We start from the raw sequence: 18,467 nt of genomic DNA, 5'->3' as shown, positions 1-18,467 counted from the left end.
ACGTGGATTCAAGGGTGCCGAGGACACCGGGGAGATAGAATTGATCCGGGGTTTGATACTGTAGCCCCTCATTTGTATCCCTTTAAGGAATGTCCAGATCCAATCCAGACATTTTTATCCTTTACAGAATTTAATTGTCATTTATTTGGGACATTTCAGCAACTGCTTGCTTGTGTTTTGTTACCAGTCTATGACTGTTATATCGTGAAGGAGCAAGACAAAGTATTGGTCGAGCCTGCTTTCTGAACCCACCTAGTCCGACATCCATATCACCTTCCTCTGGGGCAACCGGCCTACTTAACTAAAAATACCCAATTAATCAGGAGAAAGCCCCGTACCTAAGGCAGGTGCAGACAGGTACAGGCACAGTTACAGGCAATACATCCGCTACGAATATCGCCTTCCATCTCATCTCGCCTCGACTCATCTCATTCAACTTTCTCTAATCTCAAGGGCCGTTACTCTTGCGATCGCCTTTCCTTCCAATCAAAGGCTTTGCGCATTCATCCAGATCGGACTCGTCAGCACTTAATCATTTCGCTAACCAACCACGTTTCGCATCGCTTATCAAGATGGCTGACGGCACTCTATCTTACACTATCGGGCCCCTGGAGCACACGCCCCTCGATGAGATCGATGCTAAAGTTGATCTCGTGAGGAAGACTTTCAGATCTGGACGCACCAAAGAAATCGAGTTCCGTCTCCGTCAGATTCGCAAGCTCTACTGGGCCATCGTCGACAACACTGAGCTCATGCAAGATGCTCTCCTCAAGGATCTTGGCAAGTGCAAGTACGAGGCTGTTCTGGCCGAGATTGATTGGTGTAAGCAAGAATGTATCGACATGACCAACAACATGGAGAACTGGCTGCGCGACGAGCCTGTTCCCAATGTTCCGCTTCAGTTCCGTCTCATGAAGCATCGCACCCGCTTCGAACCACTTGGTGTCATTCTCAACATCGGAGCCTTCAACTTTCCCTTCCAGCTCACTCTTCCTGTAGTTGTTGGTGCCATCGCTTGCGGTAACTGTGTTGTTCTCAAGCCATCTGAGTCGTCTCCAAACTGTGCCATGGTGCTCAAGAAGATCTTCGATGAGTCTCTTGACCCCGAGTGCTTCACCTACGTCAACGGTGCTCTGTCCGAGACCCAGCGTTTACTCGAACAAAAGTTTGACAAGATTTGCTTCACTGGTGGCAAGGTTGTTGGTAAGATCATCGCCAAGAAGGCGGCTGAGACCTTGACTCCTGTGCTTCTTGAACTTGGTGGCCAGAACCCGGCCTTTGTCACCAAGAATGCCAACCTCAAGCTGGCCGCTCGACGACTACTCTGGCAAAAGACATTGAACGCAGGCCAGGTTTGCATGTCACACAACTACATCCTTGTTGAGCGGAGCGTCCTCTCTCCATTCCTTGGGGAGCTCAACAATCAGTTGCGTACCTTCTTCCCCAAGGGCGCCAAGAACAGTACCGATCTCGCCCGTATTGTCAACGCAAGCCAATTTAACCGTCTCAAGAAGATGCTAGATGGGAGCAAGGGAAAGATCGTTCTTGGAGGATCCATGGATGAGTCTACCTTGTTCATGGAGCCAACAGCGGTCCTTGTTGATGATGTTGAGGACAGCATGATGGTCGACGAAGCGTTCGGTCCCATCTTTGCAATCATGGCTATCGATTCCCTTGACCAGGCTATCGACATTGCCAACTCGGTTGACCCAACACCACTTTCACTCAGCACCTTTGGAAGCAAGGCTGAAAACCAGAAGGGTAAGTGCAATTCCATCTATTTATTGGCAAAATGTCTAACAGAGTATAGTTCTGGATAATGTTACCTCAGGTGGTGCCACATGCAACGACGCCTTCTTCCACTCTCAAATTCCCCAGTCTCCACTGGGAGGTGTAGGCCAATCTGGAATGGGCAACTATCACGGCATCTACTCTATCAGGGCCTTCAGTCACCAGCGTACCATCGCTGAAGTCCCCTACTGGGCTGATGCCCTGTTCCGCGTACGCTACATGCCGTACCAATGGCCAAACATGAATCGTCTCAAATCTATTGCCCAACCAAAGCCCAATTTTGACCGTAACGGCAACAAGACCAAGGGTTTCGGGTACTTCCTGGCTCTGGTCTTCGGCCTCGGATCTAAGAAGTCTAAGGGTGCTCTTCTCAGGTGGGCATTCCTTGTGGTTGCTGCTGCTATTCTGGAAGCGAAGAAAGGTGTTATAAGCCAGTTGCTCACACAATGATGATTTAATCTAGCTAATACTCTCATTTCAATCGATGGAAGCAACAGTCAAGATGGCGATGATACACGGACACTATCTGCAATTGCTACAAGAAAACGACTGTCTGCCCTAGCATTTCCCTCTATATCTGTGCTGTATAATAGTCATATTTCGACCTTTAAAACCGAGTGTTAATTAAGTTAGCCAATGTTAATAATTGAAATAAAATCACAAGGCCAATAATTTCGATTCATAAAGTAGTGGTATCTTGCATTATGACTATAGTTGTCTGACATGACTTTTGAAATCCAAGATAGATCAGTAACCAGTCAAGGCGGCTGCCAGGCGACGTCCCTTCTCCCCTCCCAGATACAAATCATCATCAGTCGAATCTCTGGCGATATCCACAGCCTCGCTGTACCCTCTGTTCACTGTACCTTCATCAACCTTCAGCCCGTTTTCAACAAGAGCCAGAATGACACTGCGAATTCTTGCAATCTCGCGCATAGTTGTCACCTCCATGGGGTCGTTTTGGCTTGAGTAAACCTTGTTGCTCACGGTCTCCTCCATGCGGTTGATACCCGCAGCCTCGGCGGCAGTCTCACTCTCAATGTGCTTACTGATCCAGATATACCCATTCACTCCCAGAATGATATCGACCTTGCCACCAGCGTTGGCCACGTCCATTGTCCAGACTTGTCGCTTGGAGCGGACAACGCCACCACCACCGCCGGTACCAGTAACGGCAACAAATACACCATTTCGCAACTTTCCGTACTTCAAACTACGGGTGTGAAGACTCGCGGCTCCGTCCTGGTGCAGCTGCTGAACCTCTGCCACAACAAGGTCACCTTCAGCGAAGAAGCTGCGGATCTGCAGCTCATCGGTCTCGGTACGCTTACGGAGGATACCACCAGGCAAGTTAATGGCTGAAATCTGTAGAATAGCAAGCTGCGAGGCAGCTACATCGACACGCCATCGCTTTGCCTGCACTTCGACAATGCGACCGACGACAAGGTCACCGATCTCTGGGGTGTATCGAGCGCGAAGAGGACGCACAGAGAGGAGCTTGTTTGTCTTTGTGAGAGTACCAGCAAGGGATGATGTGATGTTAGATGATCCTGCAGGAATATATGTGCCGTGTCCACTAGTGAAAATGTCAGTATCAAAGTTGAAAAGTCGTGACGTCTGAGATGCTCAGACTTACCGCATCCATTGAGGGTTCGACGTTATCACGGTGCCTGGTGTGAAGATGTCGTCACCCTCTACCTCAGCACCGCCTTCAGAGTCAGAGTCGGAATCATTATTTGCGACAGGGACTGCTTGTGGTCTCCTGGGCGTGGGAGGTTGAGGACTAAGAATTGTGATGGGCATGATGAGATGAGAAGAGAAGATGATGGCGATGCGAGAAAGCGGCCAGTTGTTGAGGCCCGATAACCGTTGAACTGTTCCAAGGGTGACTGGTAGTACTAAATTAAATACACCGATAGGGTGTTTGCAGGATAAGAAGTTGAGCTGGATTAACTTGTTGTCGATTTTTCTGGTTGATGGATGAGTTTGGTTAAAGATTCAATGTGGGTCTCTGAGGTTGAGATTTTAGTGCATGGTAGCAAGGAGAGTGGCTTAATGAGAGTGAGTACCTGGAACCGATAGAGAATCCCAGTATCGGCCATTTTATAAACCAGCGATTCAATGTAATGCTCGTACGTTTAAATATATAAAGAAGAATAAGTAAATCATTATATTTTCATAAAAGTCATTATATATCAGATAGGAAAGTCCTAGTATCTCAAACCACTTAGGCAGTTAAATACTAATCTTATCAGACATCCAGTATTTTACAACGCAGTACACTAGTAGTTCTACATGAGCCATAGACAAACTCCCAACTCCTTCTATTATTTTGTAAGAAAATTGCTACAGAGACATGAGAGAATCCCGATTAGATCCTTAGAGACACCCCGGGTATTCTGACATCTCAAACTATAGGCGTACCTGCGAAAGATAAAGCTGCAAGATGTCTTGCGAAGTGGTGTTATACAGTGATGTTTGATGGTGTGAGAGGGAGTACTTGAATGCTTGGTGAACCGTCGTTTGACTATTTGAATGCCCTCCAGAGTCCCATCCACGCAAGAGCCAGCGATATAGAGGTAATGCCGAACTTGCGACTTCGCATTCCAAAGGGAGATTTGCTCTTGAGGATTAAAGCCTTTTGTTTCTCAAGCTGGGACATGCCAGAGAAGTAACTGTAGGCTCCTAGGCCAAAGAATGCCCCGCTACCTATCACATTGTCAGTCCACCCTAAGATTGAGTGAGTATAAGAACTGAGTGCTGGAACTGACCGACGACTTTGCAAGGTAAACAGTCTTCGCCTCGATCCTGGCGCAAAATGTCCTCAAGCTTTTCTGGCTTCTCCAGAGATTGGACTGTCGGAATCTTGTCGCCTGCCATTGTGGGGACTTGCTGCTTAGGGGTGAAAATTGGTATCTCGAATAAAAAGAATTCAACTATCCATTCAAGTATCACGAGCTTCAACCATAGAGTCGCACTAAGGCCGATGTTGATTGGACAAATCAGCTGCTGGTCGCTGAGTCATACTTCCCAGGGGTCTGCACCTGCAATCGTCATTGCTTGTGCTGCTGTCCCACCGTTTAACTTAGTTTAGAGCGCCATTAGAGTACCTGAGCTCTCGCCTGTCAACACTAGAGGGAGGTGTTGGTCTTTACAATGAACGGCGTTATTGAGGCGCTTCACATTTACGATGATAACCGGTATGGCTCATTGGATCACTCGAATAGACCTCTTCTAACCATGTATCTACATCTAGTAATCCTATTCTCTCGCATACCTATGCAGGGCGGCCCTTGTCGGCAACCCATCTTCTACCCCTCTACCTAGAACATCCCGCACCGCGACCGAACCTCATCTACCTCCCCAATACGAGTCCTCCGACGCTTGTCTTCAGCTTAACACATGCGAACCTCTTATTCCTTGCTACGTCTTCAACCGAGATCGAACCGCTGCTTGTCTTTGAGTTCCTACACCGCATAATAGATGCTTTCGAAGACTTCCTTGGCGCGCCGCTCCTGGCCGTCAAGATCGAGAATAACTACGATATTGTTGCGCAACTACTGACGGAGATGTGCGACGCCGGCATAATTAGTACGACAGAACCTAATGCTCTGCGCGAGGTGGTGGAACAGGAAGGCTGGGTTGGGAAATTGTTGGGAAGCATCAATCTGCCTGGGTTTGTAGACCATTGAGCTTCTCCTGCAACAGACCTTTGTGCTAATACATGATCAGAAAAGCACCTTTGAGCGCCAACTTCTCAAATTCAAGCACGTCTTCCATTTTGCCATCGAACTCGACCGCTTTACCATGGAGGAGAGCCAACGTGCGGCACACGTCCAACGAAATGTACGCGGATATCGTGGAGACCTTGTCTGTTACACTCGCCCCTTCAGGAAGGCCTCTGGCAGCTTTCGCCAACGGCACTATCGCATTCACTTGTAAAGTATCAGGCGTTCCGGACATTACTTTGAACATCACAAGTCCATCCGGAAAACACAATCTTGGCAGTATCATGGAACTACCCGTCTTTCACCCATGTGTGCGGCTGAACCGGTGGAAGGAGAGACCAGGCGAGCTGAGCTTTATTCCACCTGACGGGAGATTCATTCTGGCTGGGTACGAAGTGGACCTGCTGCCCTTTACGAGTGGGAAGAGCGGGAGCCTCAGCTCTAACAATCTGAAGCTCCCCATCAACATGGAGGTCAAGACAGGTTTAGGGGCAACGGGATCAGATTTTGAGGTTCGGCTGCAGGTTAACAAGATTCTCGGGGCACCTTCGCCAGCATCATCGGGTATAGGGAGAGGCGGTAGTGGAGGCCGACTCGGTGGGCCTCATCCTGGATCTCCAGGAGCTCCTTTGATGGATGACTTAACTGTGACGATTCCGCTGCCAGCCGATGTTAGAAACCTATCTGAGATTCGACCGAGCAAAGGTGATGCCAGCTTCAACCCCGGCGAGAAGTTTCTGGAGTGGTATATCCCCGCAAAGGAGTTATCAGGCGGTACAAGCTACTTCGGTCTTAGGTGTACCGTTGTGGGACCACTGATAGGTGAGGATGATGAGGGATTCGATCCTAACGGGTTTGGATTCGGAACTGACTACACATTTGATGGGCCATATCAAAGTGTGCCTGTGGCCAAGGCGGCACAGAATCCCGAAAGCACAGGTGATGACAAGGACACCAAGAAAATCGCACAGAACAAGATCTTGATGCCAACATCGGCATCAGTAAGTTTCTCGGTCAAGGGTTGGTTGGCAAGTGGATTGAAAGTAGAGAGCATACAGCTCGACACACGCAAGAGTAGGGGTCTGGGAGAGAGTGTCAAGCCCTACAAAGGAGTCAAGTACTTGACGGTTAGCAAGGGAGGTGTGGAGATACGATGTTAATGAAAGAAAATTAGACGCTACAACAACCGGGGACATGGAACGGCAAGCATACGATGGGATGGGCTCATGATGTTGTGTTGAGTGAAGCGTTAACAGTAGTACAGTGCATGCCGCATTTGCGAGCCAATCACGGGAAGCTAGAGGCCATGGCAGAAACAAAAGCAAATTCAGAATGGTCAAACCCGACAAATATCCAATACCTCTTAGAAGCGACGCACAAACGTAATGAATGGACATATTTGATGTAACGCACACCCGGTGCATGATCGGAGTGTGTTCCCGCGGGAGGTGAAGGAACAATTAGGAAGTGCTGCTCAGAGAGCCAATCCGACAACATGTAATTCGAGAGAGCCTCGGAGGATGCGCCCAAAGAACAACGGAGCTCCGAAGCCGCTTCAGGTCGGGGTATCGGCTCTAAGTGTGGGGGCAGACCCGGAGCCCCAAGTCTAAGGTCGAAGGGCGCCTGGAATAGCGACGGCTCGGCATGCGATCGTAATATGATTGGACGACCCACGACTCTGTCTGCAGCGATTCCGATGATTCTCATGAGAATTGGAGAGAAATTCCCCCAATTCCGAGGAATTCGGTACGTACCTTAGCACTAACATGACCCCGACGTCACGCAAACTCCCGAACCCCAGACCTACCTCCATAACTTACTAGGTACCTAGACCCAGACCCAGACCCAGACCCAGACCCCCCAAAGGGTGATCATTCTCGTGGGTTTGGGCTTGGACATTGATTATTTTGTTTTCTCAAGTTCAGCAGGAAAGTGGATTGTTTGCACTTCTTCTTTCTCTCGTCTCCTTAAGCTGGATCGCCACAGAATGAACCGTTCACTTCGTCCATCTTGACGTCTATTCTCTGCCCCGCCGCTCAGACGGCAATGGCAACGTTCACGATGCGGTGCCGTCGCACTTATACTCTAGCTACTACTCACATTTGCTCCCCTGCTTCTTTCTCTTCGACGCCGACTACCCTCCACAATCGACCATTACTTCAACTACAACAAAGATGGCGATCTACACATCGAGGAGGTACAAGAACGGCACTCTTCTTCCCAGGCCAAGGCGTCCAGCGAGTGGGCATGTTGACTCCATGGCTCGAGGCCTTCCCTTCTACGGCATCACAACTACGAGACGAGATTGACGAGTATATGGGCTACAAGCTCTCCGACATCATCCAGAATGGGCCTTCGAAGCTGCTTACTGAGACACCCAATGCGCAGCCCGCCATCATGGCAACATCCATTTTCATCTTGAGCATTCTCGAACGTGAATTCAACTTCAAGGTCACCGATCACTTCGATGTTACACTAGGCCACTCACTCGGCGAGTTCGCTGCCGTTGTAGCTGGCGGGTACATCTCCTTCCAGGACAGTTTAAACCTAGTGCGCAAACGAGCAGAGGCCATGTCCGAAGCTACGAAACATGCGATCGAAAAGTACGGCGGAGAATACGGCATGGTGGCGGTCATTTCCCACCCAGAACACATGGACAAACTGGTTGAAGCCATCCGGGAGTTTGTCGGCATTTCTGCTGAGGACCTGGCAGATCTACCGCCTATCGAGCAGGTGTTGATAGCCAACATAAACAGCAAGAACCAGATCGTGCTGAGTGGAAATATAGAGCGGATAAAGATGCTCATTGCTCACGTTCGTCAGTTCCTTGGCTACGACCCTCGCGCTGTACGTCTCAAGGCCGATAGTCCTTTTCACAGCCCCATCATGAAACCCGCTGTCGCCGTGATGCGCCAGCTCCTCGAAGAACCCAGCAAAGTGAAGGGTCGCGAAAATGAGGACATTGTAAAATTCCCCGGGAAGTTGCCGATCATCAGCAATGTGTCTGCGCGGCCAGTTTGCTGCAAAAAAGAGCTCAAGGATTTACTGGCCCGCGGCTGCCTCGACACAGTACGCTGGTGGGACAGCATCAGGTACTTGGACCAAGAGGCCCGTATACGGCGATGGGTTGGTGTTGGGCCGGGCAAGGTCGGTCGCAACCTTGTAGGCAAAGAAGTCGGTATGCGCGGCAAAGATCTAGTAAAGGGTGGAGGTGTGTGGGCCATCACAGATCCATCAGAGGTCGAGGAGGTTCTAAGAGGACTTGAGGATACCGCAGGTCTCATGGAAGACGACGAATACTCAGAGTGAGAACTGCCCACTCAGCCACTGCATATATACATCATGTTATTCGGCGTGGACTTTAATAGAGGGTACGCGATAGGGCAAGCGAATTGTGGATTTTACGAATTGAATTGAACACATTTACAGCATCGACTAGCAAAAGTCTATGCACACGTAGTACCTACTTGGCAATGGTTGAATTCGTGATGAGAGGTGATGATGGACTTGTAATGGTTTCTGAGTTAATGGCCGGTTTCAGACAGACAAGCTAAAGAGAGACATTCCAGCCTCCAGCCGCTACCATCATATTTCGAATTTGGAATAATAAATGAATTCAATATTCCCAGTTCTGAGATTCGTCGTCCTTTCTTGACTTATTCACATTTAACGAGTTCACATTTTTCGCTGCAAGTCGCCCATCATGATGTCCTTGGATGTAGGAGGTGGGGATTACAAGTTAAGGTTGCCCGCTGGCACAAAGCGAGCATGGAGGCTCCCACTAAGCCGAGCTTCCTCTTTCAACCTCCATCTTCGCCAACAAGCTGTTATAACCATGTCCACCGCGATACCCTCAATCGCCTGTCTAGGCGTCATTGGTAGAAACGTGAGTACATCTTTTTCTAGTCCGTTGTTTCATGTGATAAGTTACTAATTCGCCGTCCTAACAGAACAACCCCCTCCACATCTCCATCTTCCCCTCGCTCGATCCAGCGACAAACACATTCGCCCCGATCCGCACGCCTCTCCAATTTTCGCTCCTTCTCTCTTCCACCATCGATGTATTCGATCTTCGCGCAAGAAACAATGCGGTCTCGGGCGTAGGTCTCTCGGGCGACTTTGGTCTGCTACACGCCGTCGACGACCGCCTCGCCGCCTACGGCTTCGAGACCAATACGGGCGTTCGCATGGTTTGCGTCGTTGATATGCGCGGCCGTCGCGTTGATGGCAACGCTCCGGCAGCTGCGAGTAGGGGTTCTGCTACAGGCCTGCGCGACGCTGAGCTCAAACCCGTCTTTCGCGCTATGCAACACGCATATGTCAAGTTGCTACAGAACCCATTTTATGACCCGGATGAGCATGCGCCGTTAGGGGGAAGAGGGGGCAAAAAGATTACAAGTCGTAAATTCACTGAAGACATGAAGAGAATAGGCGAAGGCTGGACGCCAGGTGTGACGAGCCTCTGAGCTGGACGGACCGGAGCAATGTATAAGTAGTAAAGCAAGATACAGGTGCATGGCGTTTTGGAGCATGGCATAACGGGATATCCGGTCATAGACTATCTAGATCCTGCCCTCATACGGGCAACTGGTTGATTCACGAATAACTTAAATCTATTTGTTTCTAAATACTTGATGTTGATATGTACGCGCACATACTTGCTGTTTACCCAATTACATCAGAGTATCTGGATCAGACACTCTTTTCCGAGCTATTCTTCAGATCTTCAACTCTCCACTTTGACAGTCCAGCCATTTCATCAACCTCCAAACTCTGGCCCATCCCTTCTTCTTTGCTCAGTCGACTTGCACCAATTTGATGTTCGACTCGCTGCGTGACAGTGCCTCCTTCCCAGTGCCGTGCCTCGAGGGGCAGCGGTTGCCACCAATCCCCTGTCCTAGCATGCCACTGCGCACTACATAGTTCCCATAATCGAGAGATAGCTCTCTTGTATGCGAACCGCTCATCTTCTCCGGTGAACGCGCTTCTGTTCGCAAAGTCGATGGGCTTGGTCTGTATGCCAAAGTCTGAGTCCTGGTCTGGATCGTAGTTTGCGGTGTTTGACTTTGTATCGTAGTATGCCACATTGGGTCGAAATGGAGACATCTGATCTTGATATACCTCGGCAATGGTTTCAGAGATGAGATCATCCGGCTCGTTTGTGTTGTTTGGTTTTCCATTTGCAAGACCTCTCTTTTTGGGGAAGAACAGTGTATCCGGAGGGTTCTGCGCCCGAATAATGAGTTTACAGCGAGCTTCGTATAGAGCATCTAATAGGGTAATAAATCGTCTCGCCTCGTTCTTTGTTGCGTATGTTAGGATAGGAATATTGTCAATGATAAATGTATGGTAAGTAGAGGCCATTGTAATGTAATCAGCTGGTCCAAAGGCCTCAACCAGATCTCCAAAGTCCCAGAACACATAGCCGTTGTAGTGTCGAGGTGTGTGAACTTTTCGTCCGTATACCACGACCGTTGAGGGTTTCCATGGTAGTGAAACAGGGTCCGTCCATGCAATAGCAGTCATTACTCGCTCTCGCCATGCGTCTTGCTCATCCGTTGACAGGTAATAGTTCACTGGCTTCTTAGTAGTTCGTTCCGGCTTGTCTTGAGTGACAGCCTCCTCCACAACAGCTTCACCTTCGGCAGCACTCTCAGCCACAACAAGAGGGCTGTCGGTCTCTTCTCTCCTCCTCCAATCTTTAGCTCCTTCCATCTGCCAAAAGTCGCACCGAGCCTTCAACACTTCGAGAAAGTTTGCAAAATCGCTGGTTGACCCGTACATCTCGCCTCGAGCACGTACTGCGCCGCCAAAGAATTTGCGAATCAAGCCCCTTGTTGGCGCAGGTGTATAATCGACACCAATTGCATTCTGAAGCTCTTCAGGCATACGGTTGGAAGACGCAACGAGAACACCACCAAGTTGAAAAAATGCAATGAACAGGTGGCTGAGGATCTTGCTGGCCGCTTTATCGGGTAACTGGAATTCGTCGAGAAACAAGATCGGAGATTCGTCGACCAACTTTTTGGCCATCCATAAGATGGAATAGTCTGTTTCTCCCTCCTCAACTCCAGGGTTGGTTTTTCGATGATGCTCGAGCTGAGAGATGGTGTATAGCATAAAGGTATTAAAATGCCACCTTCGCTTCCGCTCAGTTGGTAAACCATCTGCAAGTAGGTCAAGCAACATCGACTTTCCAGTGCCCACTTCACCTGAAAGAAACAGTCCCTTAGGTGAGTCTATCTCGATTGCAGACTCGTGATTCGCAAGTACTCGGGTCATAGCGAGACTCTCTTTCCCTTCAGGTGTTGCGAGGAGATGCTTGAAGAGCGGGTTCCGCCATATTGAGTGATTGCGTAACGCAAGAATATTCCCTTCTTCTTCCGGATTCTCTTTTGACTTTGCCTCGGTCAAACGAGCAACTTGTTTCAAGCGTTGACGGTATTCTGTTTGGGGAGAATAGTCCTTGATGCGGAGATATATCTTTTGTAAGTGCCTGGCAAGCCGATGCTGCGATGGATCTGGCGCATACAGGCCAGCCGCTACATGAGTTTGATACTTGACCAGAGGATCCGTGATAATCACCGCTGTTGAGAACCGTCTCATGATGATGAGCCCGCTATTGAATCGTCACGGTGTGCAGGTTTGAGTTAATATCGACATATGTGGAGTCAGTGCTAGGGATAGGGTAGTCGTTGATCGGGGTCTAGCCTGGCCAATTGTTTTGGCTGCAGACTCGATCTAGGATACTGTACAATTGGAAAGTCAGGTTACGTAGACAAAGACACCAAAAGCATAGAGATTGAAGATGTATTTCAGACTTGGTTTCCCGCTCATTCGTAGTCGCTGATTTAATTAAAATCGAGTACAGTACAAAGCCACACCACCAGAAGAATAGAGCAACCACCACGAGAGAACCCTAGAAGAAGACGGTCGCGGTTTTGACGGCCTTAATCGCATTCCAGATCAGTTCGAGTAACCACTAATTAATTAGCATAGGTAGATAATATTGAAAGTTACTTGTAAGGCTTGAAAAAACGCGATTAATGCAACGATCTAAGCTGTATTCTTTTCAAATCGGTTCCAGAGCTTGCGATAGAACGGCAATCTGATTTTGGCTTGCGCATCTCGGGCTTCCTTCTCTTCGCGTTGCTGGGAGTGAGACACCAGAATTTTGATTTGCTCGGCCAAAATAGTGACTAAAATAATTAGTTGAGTAAGTAATGGTAGGATTTGATATACCTTGTTCGTTGGTATACTTGGCATCTCTGGCAGTGTTCTCTAAAAGTTCTCTGTCAGCGCGCGTCCAGGATGCGTCATCGTGATGGTTGGACATCGTAAGATGCTGGGCAAAAATCTCGTGATAGTATCGTGTAGTGGATGATGGAATAATGTTTTTTGATGGAACTGCATGAACTGAATGTTTGTTTGGTTTCTCTGCGATGATGTATTGTGAGAGTTGGAGATGCAAGTGGTTTGCGGCACCCGCCACTTTTCATGGGTCAGCTGCAAGTGAGTGGAGCAGATGCAGAGCTTTGGTTGGCCCACGAACACAATTGACAGAAGCTCTCAAGGAGCTACAAGGCAATGCCAGCTCAGCACAGCAGCTCTAGCACGCTGGACCTCATGAAGAAAAAAAGTCGCCAGCCAATCATAACGCGCCAGACAGGGCCGTAGCTGGGAGACGGACAACCAACTTTGTTGTTCGATTGGCTCCTGATGCACGCTTCGTCACTGTTCGCTCTGCAAGATACCTCCATTAGTACACTACAGGTGCAGCAGACTTCCAAAGCCCAGTTTTCTCTCCCATCCATCATTACAAAAAGTCACCGCTCACATTCTCACATTCACGTCAACGATCCATCACGATCATCGTCACGTTTACGCCGCAAAATGCCTCTATGATCCCGCGGCTGATTCTATCGCCATTTTAACACGACACGCCCTATTTCGCGACATCTTTTCTTGATACAACCATCTATCCATCGACACCAACTTTGCGATCCACCCAAAATGTTTTCCCCGTCCTCCGCTCAAGGCGGCCCTGCGACCGCGACTCGTTCACGCCGTCGCCAGCGCCCAGTGAGCTCTGAACGTACAACTCAACAGCCGAAAGCAAAGAGACAGAGACTTCCTCTGACGGAGCAAACTTTTGTGAATCCTGAAGCTGGACAGGAGATGATCGAGGTCAAGGCTGATACCAAGGTCGCGACTCTACCCGCCAAAAACAAAACCATCAACATCGAGCCCCCCGAGCCTGTTAGCCCAGTTTTGCGCAAGGAATTGAACGTTCGCACAAAAAAGGCAAAGCATGGCGATCGCGCCGCTAATAAAGGCGACGGAAGCCTTGTGCTGGTAAGAAGACGGAACTTGTTTCTTCCACGTCAATGTCGTATACTGATTGTCCTTTACAGACAAGCACAAACGCCTACACAGTTAGCAAGCTACCAGCTTTGCCCGACAGAATTCGCGCCGACTGGCCAGGTAAGTTGATGCGCATTTCCTCTTTGACTTTTCGATGCCTTACTCACTTTCTTAGCCTACCAAACCGCCGACATCTTCTCTACAGGCTATGCCCTCTCCCTAACTCAAACACACGCCCTTGTCTGGCCTTACACATCCACATCGCAATCCCCCGAAACCTTTTCTTTTAGCCTTCCATCGACTACCAGACCGAACGAACCCCTTCCCGTAGGATGCCTCGTCTCACCATCCGCGTCATCGGCAGAGCCCGGCTTGGTTGTTGTAATGGGAGGTAGTGGGAAAGTTGTGTACTGGGAATCGATTGCGAGTGCTGCCACGTTTGTCTTTATGAAGAAGGACCGCACAGGCGTGGAGTATACGATCCCAGGAATGCACTCAGGCGAGAAAGTTGTGGCTATCACCAACGCTGAATCTGCTGGCTTTATCTTGACCTTCAACTCCGGACGCCTTGCGTACATGAACGTGCGCGACAGCCAAGGCCGTCCTGCTATCTCCGTTCAGTTCCTGCGTAATAACCTGTCACCCGCCACCGGTGGTATCTTTGGCAGTATTCGACACGCCTTCCAACACCTGTCTCTCAAAGGAGATGTTGCAGCTGTCCGAGCAGATCGGTCTGCACGGACAGGCGAGAGGAACATTGTGGCTCTTACCAGCAAGGGACGACTTAATGCTTGGAGGGTTCATCGCGGAGGTCATAATGAAATCATTGGCGATGCAGACGTACGAGAGGAAATTGTTGCTGCGTTACAGGAGGCCGACCCTGTGTCTCAAGATTACCCCGAAGATTCCTTTGAAGCAATCGACTTTACCTACGTTCCTAAGGGCTTGGAGTCCAAGTACCTGGAGCTGAGCAGGCTGAGTGATGCTATGGCTACCGACGATTCATCAGTGCAGCACCTCCTCGTTCTCGTTAGCTTGACCCTACGAAGCACTTCTCGCTACGCATTGGTCGAGGCTATCCTGACCCCCAGAGATTGCCAGATTGGCATGATCCGTCCCATAACATCATATAGTACACCGTTCTCATCACAACTATCCGAAGCCTCACGACCGCGCCTATATCTTCCTCGACCCGCTCTGGTTGCCTTTGTGGTCTTTGACCGTGCAACTGTCATTGCTTCTATCGCCCTCCCACCCCAGTCTCCTGAGTCGCAACTTCAAACCGACAGTCACATCCTCCCTGCCGCCTTCGAAGATGTAGTCGACTTCCGAGAAGACGATCTGCACGAGATTATTGGTTCTGGATTTGAAGAAATGGCATCAGTTACTAGCCACGAAGAACATCGACTTCATCGACCCAAGACAAAGAACCCTGCTGTCGTCCTCATGGTTCGAGGAGCTGGCGCAGTGCGAATCGTGACAACCGATGTGGATAAATTTGCTAGTGACCAACCACCAAAGGTTTCCGCGAAGAGCAAAATTGAGCAGGCTGTCTTCTTCGGTGTGAAGCAAGACAATCCTTTGATCTTCGATGGACGACAAGACATCAAGTTTGCCAACGACGAAATCGCCGAAGCTGCGCTCGAAGTCAGTCACGAAATTTTGAGCTCTAGTACACCCTTTATTTCGACACTCCCGGCCTCGCTAGAAGACAACTTGCGAGCTCGATCAAACGCACTGGAGAGATTGATCACACAGCTCAGAGTTATGGGAGCAGACCTCGACCGCAAGACACGCTGGAATCTGCTTTACAACGCTGAGAAAATGCATGTGGCTACTCTGCTCTGGAAAAGACACGAAGCTTTCACTGCTGCACGGCCGGCAAATGATAAAAAGAGTCTTATCGGCACGATTGTCGAGTTCATTCATCAAGATCAGAAGCACAACCCCGTCGCTAAGATTGGCGAGGTTGATCGAGTTCGGCATTGGTTTATTAACGATGTCTTCCGCCTGGAGCTTTTCGTTGCCTGGGCTTACGAGGTCATCAAAACATTATACAAAGATCATCTTCTTGATGACGCCAAGGTTAATGTCATGATATACGAAGCGATACAGGTCTACAATTGCACCTTTACAGCAGCTCATGATTTCCGAAAGAACAGCCTCAGCTCTTACGGTCTTGGTTTCGAGGAACTGCGTTTGGGTATTCTACGTGATGGATACGAAGATCTTCCCGAGCCCTGGACTGGCTCTCAGTATGTCGCCAATAACGCTAAACGTCTTGTCGACCTCTCAGACCAGTGGGTACTCAAGAACCATGACGCTGGCGAGTCGACCAAGGGAGCAAACCACCCAGATCCCAAGATCGTCACCAAGATTTTTGAGGAGCTCCCTAGTCTTATCGATGGTATGCTCACTTCGGTTCTGGAGTGCGCTCGCTGGTCACAAGTACAGTCTGACCAAAAGGTCATCTCTCAGCAATTTGCAAAGGTTTACGCAACTGATCGTTTCGAGAAGCCTCTTGCCCTGGCGCGCTCTGGTAAATGGGAAGAAGGTGCTTCAATTGCCGAGAAGCATGAATGTCTCCGTGCCCTTTCTGTCATTCTGCTTGATCACATTCAAATTCTCGAAGATCGACTTGGCGAGCCCGGACTGTCCTTAGTGGAAACACAGAATCTTAAGCGGCTTAGAGACAGTAAGAAGAATAAGCTGCAGAACAGCTTCTCTACTTATGGCCAGGCCTTCGCGTTCCCTGCCTACGAGTTCCTCCTTCAAAAACATGGAGTTGAGGACGTACTGGAATTCGACCTTGATAACCAGGGGTATAAAACGCAGTTCCTGCGTAGTAAGCCTGAGCTAGCGCGCATCTCGTGGATCAACGACGTGCAGCAGGAGAAGGATGTGGGCCACAGTGCCGATACGCTCATCAATTTGGCACTCACCAAGGAACAGCAAGTCTGGAACAAGAAGATCGAATTGAGTCTCGGCAAACTGGCTCTTTTGGCCGAGCTTGAAGAGAAAGACAAGGACACCAACCCTAGCGGTCTCAAGGTCAACGCCGATGAAGTTCGCACAGAGGAAAAATTGAAGAAGGTCGACAGAGAGTTGGTCGCGATCAGGATCCAAGATCAACTGTACCACCAAGTCCTCCCTAGCACATATGATGCGGTGGACGATGCGGCCGCACTCAACTTTGCCATGGAGGTCCACAGCATGAACATCCCTCGCCGCCAAAAGGCTCAGCACCAGATCTTTGAAGATGGCATGAAACGTCTCTTGCAACACGAGGCTTTGGATGCTATGACGCTCATCGACCTTCTTACCTTGATTTATCTAAAGCCTGAGTCTCGAGCCGAGATTCCTAATCCGTTTTGGCTGGCTCTTCTCGTTGCTGAGAGCAGCTGCCATAGCGACGAAGTTAAGGAAGCCAAGAGGATGATTTGGAGGAGGTTGTTTATTCGCGATGATTGGTCGCGCATTAACGATACCCAGCTCAAAGACGACCGCGAGGTAGTCGAAAGGTTGGCAGAAACAGAACTCTACTCTATGATGACAGACTGTATTAGCTTTCGTAAGTTGACTTTTTAACCTAGATACTTGGACCTCTGCTAACTTGGACACAGAAAACCCACGAGAGCCTTTCCGGCCTTTGTCCCCCAAGGAGGCGCTGGGTGCCTTTACTGAGAACCTCGACCGCCGGTTCCGCGACTTCGAGACATCGTTCCGCACAAAACTGGTTGATATTATGAAGCACGAGGACAAGGTCCTTCATCAGTTCCTCGAGAAGAACCGTCTTGGCTCATGGGTCCACAGTACCTTTGATGCCGCACGGACAGAGCTGGATAACAACCTTGACACTGCGACCAAGAATGCCACCATTGTTGACACAGACAATGCTATGGCTGGCTCGATTTTCGATACGGACATGTCAATGGACACGAGCCCCGGTGTACAATTTTAGCTAGATTGTCCACATGTGGTGGCTGGATCATTGATTCGTCCGCTACGTTGATCAGTTTGTATAATACAATGTTCTACATGAAGATGGAAGTTACTGCCAATGCCATGAGCAGGGCATACTTAAACGTACATGGAACAAAGGAAACACGTATGCATGCATGGCAAAAAGAAAACGGGAGGCTATATCGGGCTGGTTCGGGAGAGTTATTTGGCTACGGCCTTCTGCGTTTAGAGGTAGACATGTCTTTTTGGTTCGTGTGCTCTTATTTTTAACTTTTCTTTTTGGTCTCTCATGTATGAGTCTCGTAAATGGAAGCCATTCATCAGAGATGGGAGTTGGGGTCAGTTCTGGGTTGACGACTACCTGAGGGCACGACTGGATCAAATTGTCGTCGTGTAGTAATAAAGATTTTCAAGGATGCAAAGTTTGCATACCGTTCGACTTACGCGTATCCGGCCTCGTTGTTGATCATCGGCTTGCAAACATCATCTTTGTACAAAAGTTAATGGGCGGACATTGTCACTGGCATCAAGCTTCTTGGCTGGAGTCTTATTTCATTCCGGCATCATGTACATAATCCATACGCCAACATCATAACCCCGGCACTCGATTTCATAATTTAT

At 49.2% G+C, this 18,467-nt stretch overlaps 9 protein-coding genes across 9 annotated transcripts; 5 read left to right on the top strand and 4 right to left on the bottom strand.

Annotated features, from left to right (window-relative positions):
- Positions 1 to 572: 572 nt before the first annotated feature.
- Positions 573 to 2,241, top strand: FIESC28_08035 (uncharacterized protein; the record flags this gene model as incomplete). The annotated part of the gene is made up of 2 exons (XM_031162174.1): positions 573 to 1,761; positions 1,811 to 2,241. The coding sequence occupies 2 exons, from the start codon at positions 573 to 575 to the stop codon at positions 2,239 to 2,241; spliced, it is 1,620 nt and encodes a 539-aa protein (XP_031013797.1).
- Positions 2,242 to 2,538: 297 nt separating this feature from the next.
- Positions 2,539 to 3,594, bottom strand: FIESC28_08034 (uncharacterized protein; the record flags this gene model as incomplete). Its single annotated transcript, XM_031162173.1, has 2 exons — positions 2,539 to 3,367; positions 3,428 to 3,594. 2 exons carry the CDS (start codon positions 3,592 to 3,594, stop codon positions 2,539 to 2,541), a joined length of 996 nt encoding a protein of 331 aa, XP_031013796.1.
- Positions 3,595 to 4,318: 724 nt separating this feature from the next.
- FIESC28_08033 (uncharacterized protein) lies at positions 4,319 to 4,671 on the bottom strand (the record flags this gene model as incomplete). The annotated part of the gene is made up of 2 exons (XM_031162172.1): positions 4,319 to 4,500; positions 4,563 to 4,671. The coding sequence occupies 2 exons, from the start codon at positions 4,669 to 4,671 to the stop codon at positions 4,319 to 4,321; spliced, it is 291 nt and encodes a 96-aa protein (XP_031013795.1).
- Positions 4,672 to 4,947: 276 nt separating this feature from the next.
- Positions 4,948 to 6,679, top strand: FIESC28_08032 (uncharacterized protein; the record flags this gene model as incomplete). The annotated part of the gene is made up of 3 exons (XM_031162171.1): positions 4,948 to 4,991; positions 5,048 to 5,467; positions 5,524 to 6,679. The coding sequence occupies 3 exons, from the start codon at positions 4,948 to 4,950 to the stop codon at positions 6,677 to 6,679; spliced, it is 1,620 nt and encodes a 539-aa protein (XP_031013794.1).
- Positions 6,680 to 7,580: 901 nt separating this feature from the next.
- Positions 7,581 to 8,828, top strand: FIESC28_08031 (uncharacterized protein; the record flags this gene model as incomplete). The annotated part of the gene is made up of 1 exon (XM_031162170.1): positions 7,581 to 8,828. The coding sequence occupies one exon, from the start codon at positions 7,581 to 7,583 to the stop codon at positions 8,826 to 8,828; it is 1,248 nt and encodes a 415-aa protein (XP_031013793.1).
- Positions 8,829 to 9,354: 526 nt separating this feature from the next.
- Positions 9,355 to 9,985, top strand: FIESC28_08030 (uncharacterized protein; the record flags this gene model as incomplete). Its single annotated transcript, XM_031162169.1, has 2 exons — positions 9,355 to 9,405; positions 9,470 to 9,985. 2 exons carry the CDS (start codon positions 9,355 to 9,357, stop codon positions 9,983 to 9,985), a joined length of 567 nt encoding a protein of 188 aa, XP_031013792.1.
- Positions 9,986 to 10,211: 226 nt separating this feature from the next.
- Positions 10,212 to 12,125, bottom strand: FIESC28_08029 (uncharacterized protein; the record flags this gene model as incomplete). Its single annotated transcript, XM_031162168.1, has 1 exon — positions 10,212 to 12,125. The coding sequence occupies one exon, from the start codon at positions 12,123 to 12,125 to the stop codon at positions 10,212 to 10,214; it is 1,914 nt and encodes a 637-aa protein (XP_031013791.1).
- Positions 12,126 to 12,575: 450 nt separating this feature from the next.
- On the bottom strand, positions 12,576 to 12,855 carry FIESC28_08028 (uncharacterized protein; the record flags this gene model as incomplete). Its single annotated transcript, XM_031162167.1, has 2 exons — positions 12,576 to 12,718; positions 12,762 to 12,855. 2 exons carry the CDS (start codon positions 12,853 to 12,855, stop codon positions 12,576 to 12,578), a joined length of 237 nt encoding a protein of 78 aa, XP_031013790.1.
- A 677-nt stretch (positions 12,856 to 13,532) lies between these two features.
- On the top strand, positions 13,533 to 17,844 carry FIESC28_08027 (uncharacterized protein; the record flags this gene model as incomplete). Its single annotated transcript, XM_031162166.1, has 4 exons — positions 13,533 to 13,874; positions 13,934 to 14,003; positions 14,059 to 17,454; positions 17,507 to 17,844. 4 exons carry the CDS (start codon positions 13,533 to 13,535, stop codon positions 17,842 to 17,844), a joined length of 4,146 nt encoding a protein of 1,381 aa, XP_031013789.1.
- Between the last annotated feature and the right edge of the window lie 623 nt (positions 17,845 to 18,467).

The sequence above is a fragment of the Fusarium coffeatum genome, assembly GCF_003316985.1.
Source record: "Fusarium coffeatum strain FIESC_28 chromosome Unknown BRIP53273_contig_180, whole genome shotgun sequence".
NCBI classification, from domain to species: Eukaryota; Fungi; Ascomycota; class Sordariomycetes; order Hypocreales; family Nectriaceae; genus Fusarium; species Fusarium coffeatum.
Note: the sequence above shows the minus strand (reverse complement) of the source record. Positions and strands in the feature narration are given on the sequence as shown.